The following is a 9,876-nucleotide window of genomic DNA, read 5'->3' on the forward strand; positions in this document are numbered from 1 at the left end:
GGGCTACAGTCCATGGGGTCACAAAGAGTTGGACAAAACTGAGCGACAAAGCACGCACGGAAGAGGAGACTAGGACTTCTCCCTAAAAAGAATTTATGTCTATTTAGCAAAGCTTCATTCTTATAAAATTAGCTCAACTATGGACTTGATTTACTTTTCCATAAGTTGGTGGGAGAATTTTTTGCATTCTGTTCTTTTAAAAAGAGTGTTGTTTTCTCACCCTTTATATCACACTCCTTTGCTTTTTCTAATGAGAATATGAAACAAAAAAGAGCATTTCTCAGCTTTGTAGACAATATCACCAGAGCTATTTTTAACTTAGGTTTCTGCAAATAACCTGCTTCTTTTGTAGAGAAGGAAAAAAAATCGGTGTTTGAAATTAGAAAATAAAGTTGTATTCTAGGGAGTTTATGTATATTTATAAGAGATTTTAAAGGAGACAAAATCCCCAATTCTCACAGTATTAGATTTCCCACACCCTGCATATATGCAATAACACTTTGTGGAGAGGCATTAACTTTACAGTCTTTCCATTTTTAATTTTTCTTCTCCTTCCCCTCCTTGCACCCCTCCCTCTTCTTCTTAATTTCTTTTGAATGAATGTTGTGTCCCCAAAGAATTAACAGGGGGTGGGGGATTTCTTTTACCAGAAAATTTGACTTTGCTTACCTCAAAGTGCAAGGGTGCTTAGTCTCTGAGTCGTGTCCGACTCTTTGAGACTTCATGGACTGTAGCCCTCCAGGCTCCTCTGTCCATCAGGATTCTCCAGGTAAGGATACTGGAGTGGGTTGCCATACCCTCCTCCAGGGAATGTTCTCGACACAGGGATCGAACCCAGGTCTCTCGCATTGCAGGCAGATTCTTTACCATCTGAGCCACCAGGGAAGCCCTACCTCAAAGTAGATCTGTGGAATGATGTGTGACTGAGTGACAGTTACGGAGTCAAGTCACAACTTGTGCTGTAATTCTAGGTACTTTCTTGTTTTAGGATTTGGTCTTGTGGTAAATGCAACTTAAAAATAAACCTTCTTTGGCTGAAAAAAATACTTTTGTTATTGTAAGAGAAGATGTTTCTCAATATTTCAGCTAAGTATAGGGATATTTTTAGTAATTTGGGAAAACTAACAAACATAGCATCTCTTCAGATCTAAATTAAGGATTCACTTTGGATCTAAAATTTGAGAACAGGTGTAATTTTTCATGTTGGGTTTTGAGTAAGACAAAAACCAGAAAGTCCAAATATCTGAGAAAATCTACTCTCTTGTGTTAGGACACAGATGAGTGAAAACCTTTGCTAGAAAATTCACTCCAGGTTTTAGAGTTGATTTTTCCATCTGACGTTGTTCAGTTGCCAAGTCATGTCCGACTCTTTGTGACCCTATGGACTGCAGCATGCTAGGCTCCCCTGTCCTCCACTATCTCCCAAAGTCTGTTTGAATTCATGTGTGATTTCAGTCATGTTAGCTGTATTAGCTGCTTCTTGCCACCGTAACACTCTGTAACAAATGACCCAAGAACTCAGTAACATCTAATAATATGCTTCCATGGGTGTGCTTGGTGTTGGCTGTTCTCGTATGGGCTCACCTGGGCTTGTCTTCGGCTGTGACTTAAATCCGGGATTGCTTCATCTGTTTCTCACCCTCCTTGGACCAGCATCACTTACCCAAGACGTGTTCTTCTTATAGTGATGGCAAAAGCATGAAAGTGTCAGCCAGAACCATGCAACCACACTTTAACTTTCTACTCATGTCTTGTCCACTACATCCCTTTTCCCAAACTAAATCCCATAACCCTAGCCCAACAAATATGGGATGGAGAAAGTATACTTTGCTCACAGAGGGGGTTGTGTGTGTGTGTGTGTGTGTGTGTGTGTGACTATTGACTGAGTAGTCATCTGTCCAAACCTACCATTATTAACCCTTCTAAACCCTCATTTTCCTCATCAATAAAGTGAGGACAATAGCAATTACTTCCCTGTATTGTGGTGAAGATTAAGTGAGACATTGCACAGAGTAGCAGCATTTCCTGAGATAGTATCTGTTATCATCATCAAAAGGACTATTATAGACTCCTGAAACAACCTAACGGAAGGGATGTTAAGCCATCCTTTAATATTTTCAAGTGTAAAGAAGAGTTGCAAAAATAGTACAAAGAACTTTTGTATGTGCTTCACCCAGATCACTAGCCCTTACTGTTCTGCCACGATTGCCTTTCCCAGACCCTGTGACATCGTTGCAGACAGCATGCTGTTTATCTCTAAACTTTTTTGTGTATATTTCCTAAGAACAAGGGCAGTCTGTTATATAACCATAAATATAAAATTTGGAAAATCTTACATTGATTCAATATTATCAAATACACAGTTCATATCCAAACCTTGCCAATTGTTTCACTAATACTATGGCAATTCCTTCCCCCTGCCCCATCTACCTGCCCCTAACTCAAAGCCTTCTCCAAAATGTCACATTGTATCTAGTCATCATGATTTTGTTGTTGTTGTTCAGTTGCTCAGTTGTGTTCAAGTCTTTGCGACCCCATGGACTGCAATATGCCAGGCTTCTTTGTCCTTCACCATCTCCCTGAGTTTGCTCAAACTCAGGTCCATTGAGTCAGTGATGCCATCCAACCATCTCATCCTCTGTCAACCCCTTCTTCTGCCTCAATCTTTCCCAGCATCAGAGTCTTTACCAGTGACTCAGCTCTTCTCATCGGGTGGCCAGAGAACTGGAGCTTCAGCTTCAGCAACAGTCCTTCCAATGAATATTCAGGGTTGATCTCCTTTAGGATTGAATGGTTTGACCTCCTTGCTGTCCAAGGGTCTCTCAAGACTTCTCCAGCGCCTTTCGATCCTTGCAATTAGAGGAGCAAGGTCGTGAGGCAAGGAGCGGTAGGTTTGCAGCCGCCATTTCTTCCGCCTCCGGTCTCTGGATCTTTTGTAGAGCGTCCAACAGCGCTATGTTGGGACAGAGCATCCGGAGGTTCACAACCTCAGTGGTTCGTCGGAGCCACTATGAGGAGGGTCCAGGGAAGAATATACCATTTTCAGTGGAAAACAAGTGGAGATTACTAGCTATGATGACTTTGTTCTTTGGGTCTGGATTTGCTGCACCTTTCTTTATAGTAAGACACCAACTGCTTAAAAAGTAATCCATGAGACAGATAGGAAAAGGAGCATATTAAGAGGTGCAGTCTCTTAAAAGGATCAATCCCTTGAATTCAGCATCCTAGATATGTTTGTAAATAAACTTATAGCATAAATCCTTAATGCCTCTTCTCTGAAATATGGACCATGGTAATTGAACATGTGCTTACATTTTGTTTGGGTAATATTGCATTATTAGTTTCTTAATTAAATATGATTTAGCTTGTTAAAAAAAAAAAAAAAAGACTTCTCCAGCACAATTTGAAAGCATCAGTTCTTTGGCACTCAACCTTCTCTATTGTCCAACTCTCACATTCATACACAATTACTGGAAAAACCATAGATAGACTAGATAGTCTTTGACTAGATAGACCTTTGTTGGCCAAGTGGTGTCACTGCTTTTTAATATGCTGTCTAGGTTTGTCATAATTTTTTTCCCAAGGAGCAAGTGTCTTAGTTTCATGGCTGCAGTCACCATCTGTAGTGATTTTGGAGCCCAATAAAATTAAGTCTGTCATTCTTTCCATTGTTTCCCCCATCTATTTGCCATAAAGTGATGGAACTGCTTGCCATGATCTTAGTTTTTTGAATGTTGAGTTTTAACCCAGCTTTTTCACTCCTTTTTCACCTTCATCAACAAGCTGTTTAGTTCCTCTTCATTCTGCCATTAGGGTGATATCATCTGCATCTCTGAAGTTGGTATTTCTCCCTGCAATCTTGATTCCAGCTTGTGATTCATACAGCCTGGCATTTCACATGATGTACTCTGCATAAAAGTTAAATAAGTAAAGTGACAATATAAAGCCTGACGTACTCCTTTCCCAATTTTGAACCAGTCTGTTGTCCCGTGAATGGTTCTAACTGTTCTTTCTAGACCTGCATACAGATTTCTCAGGAGGCAGTTAAGGTGATCTGGTGTTCCCACTTTTTAAGAATTTTCTGATTTGCTGCAGTCTACAGTTAAAGGCTTTAGTGTAGTCAATGAAGCAGAAGTAGATGTTTTTATAGAATTCTCTTGCTTTTTCTAAGATCCAAAAGATGTTATCAATTTGATCTCAGGTTCCTCTGTGTTTTCTAAATCCAGCTTGAACATCTGGGAGTTTTCAGTTCACACAATGTTGAAGCCTAGCTTGAAGGATTTTGAGTATTATCTTGCTAGTCTGTGAAATGAGCACAATTGTACTGTAGTTTGAATGCCATTTTGTACTTGCCTTTATCTGAAGCTGGTCTTCAACCTTTCCTTATATTATTTTCCATATCACTTATTTTAAAAGATTATAGATCAGTTCTTTTGTAGACTCAGTGTGGTTTTGTCACACTTTCTAGTAACATTAGGTTATGCATTCTGGGCTTCGTTGGTGGCTCAGATGGTAAAGAATCTGCCTGCAGTACTGAAGACCTATGTTTCATTCCTGGGTGGGGAAGATCCCCTGAGAAGGAGATGGCAACCCACTCCAGTATTTCTTGCCTGGAAAATCCCATGGACAGAGGAGCGTGGAGGGCTGCAGTCCATGGGGTCACAAAAAGTTGGACACAACTGAGTGACTAACACACATGCTTTCTGGGCAAGTCCTGCGTGACCAACACTGTGTTCTTCCTAGTACATCACATTAGGGGACACTCAATGTCCATTTGTCCATTTGAAGATCCCCTGGAGGAGGAAGTGGCAATCCACTCCAGTATTCATCCCTGGAGAAGTCTATGGACAGAGGAGTCTGGTGGCTTGCAGTCCATTGGATCACAAAGAGTTGGACATGACTGAGTGACTGAACATGAGCACGTAGTTAATTTACAAGGTTGTGCTAGCTTCAGGTGTACAGCAAAGTGATCAGTTTCCTTTTCAGATTCTCTTCCATTATAATTTATTACAAGAAGCTGAATATAATTCCCTGTGCTATGCAATAGGTCCTTATTATTTATGTCAGGAATTTCTTTGAAATATGTAAATATCCTATGGTTCTTCATACATTCACCCTACATCTCACAGGCATGAATAATTCTTCCTTGAATCAGTTATGACTCTTGGTTGTTCTATATTTGTTAGTTAGCATTCTGCTATAGAGATTCCCTTTCCCTTCTCCTTCATTTATTTTTTTTAATGAACTTGTATGTGTACAATGTACAGGTATGAACCTGTACACTTTTATTTCATGAGTTAGAGGATATAATGCAAAATGTTTAGTGTATTTTGTTGTTCAAATTGTCCCATATTTGGTCAGTTAGGTGGTCCTCCAAAGTGGCTTCCATGCCCTTTTGATTACATCATTACTTTTCTCAGGTTTTGGTCTAACAATTTGTTCCAAGCTCCTGTTGTAGTTTCTTACTGTTGCCCTAGAATTAGTCATTTCTCCAAGGAGGCCTAGTTTAATATATTTCTTTACCTTCAGGCTGAACTGCATTAATTAAATGAAAATGTAGCTCCTAAGCCTAGTAACTCAGGCTCAATAACATTATCATGAGCACTCTAAGGAACTTTACACTCAAAGATGTTTCACTGACTTTCACATAAGAATTTCAAGTTGACGGTACTATAAAATATCGTAATTTGTTAAATTGACTCAGCTCAGCTCAGCTCAGTCGCTCAGTCATGTCCAACTGTTTGCGAACCCGTGGATTGCAGCACGCCAGGCCTCCCTGTCCATCATCAACTCCCGGAGTTTACTCAAACTCATGTCCATCGAGTCGGTGATGCCATCCAGCCATCTCATCCTCTGTCATCCCCTTCTCCTCCTGCCCTCAATCTTTCCCAACATCAGTGTCTTTTCAAATGAGTCAGCTCTTCACATCAGGTGGCCAAAGTATTGGAGTTTCAGCTTCAACATCAGTCCTTCCAATGAACATTCAGGACTGATCTCCTTTAGGATGGACTGGTAGGATCTCCTTTCAGTCCAAGGGACTCTCAAGAGTCTTCTCCAACACCACAGTTCAAAAGCATCAATTCTTCTGTGCTCAGCTTTCTTTATAGTCCAACTCTCACAACCATACGTAACTACTGGAAAAATCATAGCCTTGACTAGACGGACCTTTGTTGGCAAAGTAATATCTTTGCTTTTAATATGCTGTCTAGGTTGGTCATAACTTTTCTTTCAAGGAGTAAGCGTCTTTATATTTCATGGATACAGTCACCATCTGCAGTGATTTTAAAATCACTGCTAAATTGACTAATGCCCCCAAATTGCATTGTTCATTAATTGACCACATCAATTACATGTAAATATTATTCATTGTAACAAAAAAGATGTAACCTGATGATTCCACACTGCACTGTATAGATACATACTATTATATCATAGACACTCCTGATAAGTTTTTTCCCTCCTGGGAAAAAATGTAAATGAAGAGTAAGACATAGAAGTCATCAGTTCTTGTACTTGCTGTTACTTTGTGTATGTTAAAGCGATTCCGAGTCCCTATCAATAGTATTTTCTTTTTTAAATCACAAACAATCAAATATGGTAAAGAATCTGGAACACTGCCTTGACCATTGTGGACTATTGTAGCAGATGGTTGTTCTCTGGCTGAATATCACATGGAAACTACTGTGAACTTCTTAGAAGAAATAACTCTTACAGCACTAGTAGGAACCCCGTAGGAATACCTTCCTACTAACCAATCAGTGAACTAAAATGGATGGGAATGGGAGAGTTTAATTCAGATGACCATCATATCTACTACTGCAGCCAAAAATCCCTTAGAAGGAATGGAGTAGCACTCATAGTCAACAAAAGAGTCTGAAATGCAGTACTTGGCTTCAGTCTCAAAAATGACAGAATGATTTCCATTTGTTTCTAAGGCAAACCATTCAACAACACAGTAATCCAAGTCTATGCCCCAACCACAAATGCTGAAGAAGCTGAAGTCGAACAGCTCTATGAAGACGTACAAGACCTGCTAGAACTAACACCAAAATGAGATGCCCTTTTCATTATAGGGGAAAGGGAAAGCGAAAATTGCTCAGTTGTGCCTAACTTTTTGCGACCCCATAGACTATACCCTCTATGGAATTCTCCAGGCCAGAATACTGGAGTGGGTAACCTTTCCCTTCTCCACTGGATCTTCCTGACCCAGGAATCGAACCAGGATCTCCTGCATTGCAGATGGATTCTCTACCAACTAATCTATGAGGGAAGCTATGAGGGAAGCCATCATAGGGACTGAAATGCAAGAGTAGGAAATCAAGAGATACCTGGAATAACAGGCAAGTTTGGCCTTGGGGTACAGAATGAAGCAGGCAAAGGCTAATAGAGTTTTGTCAAGAGAATGCACCGGTCATAGCAAACACCCTCTTCCAACAACACAAAAGAAGACTCTACACATGGATATCACCAGATGGTCAATACTGAAATCAGGTTGATTATATTCTTTGTAGCCGAAGATGGAGACGCTCTATAGAGTCAGCAAAAACAAGACTGGAAGCCGACTGTGGCTCAGATCATGAGCTCCTTATTCCCAAATTCAGACTTAAATAGAAGAAAGTAGGGAAAACCACTAGACCATTCAGGTATGATCTAAATAAAATTCCTTCTGATTATATAATGGAAGTGACAAATAGATTCAAGGGATTAAATCTGATGAGAGAATGCTGGAAGAACTCTGGACAGAGGCTTGTAACATTGTACAGGAGGCAGAAATCTAAACCATCCCCAAGAAAAAGAAATGCAGAAAGGCAAAATGTCTGAGGAGGCCTTAAAAACAGCTGAGGAAAAAGAGAGTGTAAAACAAAGAAGAAAGGGAAAGATAGACCCATCTGAATGCAGAGTTCCAAAGAATAGCAAGGAGAGATAAGAAAGCCTTCTTAAGTGATCAATGTGAAGAAATAGAAGAAAACAATAGAATGGGAAAGACTAGAGATCTCCTCAAGAAAATTAGAGATACCAGGGAATGTTTCAGGCAAAGATGGGCTCAATAAAGAAGAGAAGTGGTATGGACCTAACAGAAGCAGAAGAGATTAAGGAGAGGTGGCAAGAATACACAGAAGAGTTGTACAAAAAAGGTCTTAATGACCTGGATAACCATCATGGTGTGATCACCCACCCAAAGCCAGACTTCCCGGAGTGTGAAATCAAGTGGGCCTTAGGAAGCATCACTATGAACAAAGCTAGTGGAGATGGTGGAAACTGCCTGCCATTGCAGGATGCATAGAGATGGGGTCCAATCCCTGGGTTGGGAAGGTCCCCTGGAGGAGGGCATAGCAATCCACTTCTGTATTCTTGCCTGGAGAATTCCAGGGACAGAGGAGCCTGGCGGGTGACAGTCCATAGGGTCGCAAAGAGCCGGACACAAGTGAATTGGCTTAGCACACTATGCATGTAAAATAGACAACTAATGAGAGCTACTGTGCAGCTCAGGGAACCCCACTCAGTGTTCTGTGGTGACTTACACGGGAAGGAAATCCAAAAGAGGGGAGATATATGTATACGTATAACTGACTCACTTTGCTGTACAGTAGAAACTAACAGAACATTATAAAGCAACTCTACTCCAATTAAAATTAATATAAAAAATACATACTCTACCATTTTAACAGAAATGATTAAAATATAAATTGGAGCATTTCTCAAAAAGAAATAGTAGTTGAATATAAAGCAGAAGTAAGAACTCTCTGAGCTCTCACCCCCTTGTCCTCCAGTCTGGGCCAGCTCTGAAAGCTTGGACTTCCAGCTCTGCCCCTTTCTGCGTGTGCCGTTCGGACAAGTGTCTTGACTTCCATCTGCCTCCATGTTCTCATCTTTAAAATGGGCATCCTAGCAGTTCATCTCCCCTCATAACATTGCTGTGAGGCTTAGATAAGTAGACTTTGTATTGATAACTCACCACCGAGCTTGGAACGTGGTAAGCTCCAGTAACTATGAGTATGCACACCGCACACACACCAGCACCCATGCCAAGGCTCTCCTGGGGCACTCTGCTCTTTGAAGCCTGTTTCGGCTCTTGTCCTAACACTAAAAATAGCTGAAAGGTCAGCTGATTGCTGAGGTCAGAGGTGGGAACTAAATTAGCGGCTGGGGGCTTGGAAATATTTCAGGGCCGAGGGTAAACGTTGGTGGAATGGAGTTCCTTCTCTTGGGTCCCTGAGACTCTGAGACTCTTAGAGGGTCCAGTTACTTCCTCACCAGTGGGTCAGCTGGCTTCTGAGAGGACATAGAAGTGAGGGGAGCCAGGCCTAGGGACACAAGGATCACAGGACTCATGAAGATGAAAGCCTCTGAAGATGAAAGGACAGTAAGCAGGAAGGAGGACCAAGGTACCAAATGTCAGGCTTTTAGCAGAAGTGGAAAGATGCTGTCAATGATGTTAATTCTGACTGTAAGCTTGTAAACTCTTACTCATCAGCCTCAAATGTACAATCAGGCAGATGCCAGGGTTACTATGTAGGGTTACTCTGTGAGGGCAAAGTCTCAGGGATGCTGTTAAAGCTCTTTTAAGAGGCTCCCCACCCACGAATATCCTGTAGTCTCTCTTTAGAGAGCCTCATGACATCTTGCCCTGTGCTTTCTGAATGTGGGCTCACGTGAGACGGCTCACCATCTCCCAGCCAATCCTGGGTGGCCAGGTGCAAACTTAAACCCGAGGACGAAGAATAAGGGATGTGGCACGCAGTTTGGTCAGGGGCTGCCTTCAGCCACTGGCCAAGCCCTTCTGGTTTGTCCTGTGTATCTTCTTGGGATGCTTTGCAATCGATTGTGTGCCTAAGGAGACCACTCCTGGGATGCGAGAACCTCAGATGCGTGAAG

The 9,876-nt window shown here is 41.4% G+C and overlaps 1 protein-coding gene across 1 annotated transcript; it reads left to right on the forward strand.

The window, feature by feature from the left end:
• Positions 1-2,843: 2,843 nt before the first annotated feature.
• On the forward strand, positions 2,844-3,265 carry LOC113878890 (cytochrome c oxidase subunit 7C, mitochondrial). Its single transcript, XM_027520034.1, has one exon. The coding sequence runs from the start codon at positions 2,956-2,958 to the stop codon at positions 3,145-3,147; it is 192 nt and encodes a 63-aa protein (XP_027375835.1). The 5' UTR covers positions 2,844-2,955; the 3' UTR covers positions 3,148-3,265.
• Positions 3,266-9,876: the final 6,611 nt, after the last annotated feature.

The sequence above is a fragment of the Bos indicus x Bos taurus genome, chromosome 20 (genome assembly GCF_003369695.1).
Source record: "Bos indicus x Bos taurus breed Angus x Brahman F1 hybrid chromosome 20, Bos_hybrid_MaternalHap_v2.0, whole genome shotgun sequence".
Lineage (NCBI taxonomy): Eukaryota > Metazoa > Chordata > Mammalia > Artiodactyla > Bovidae > Bos > Bos indicus x Bos taurus.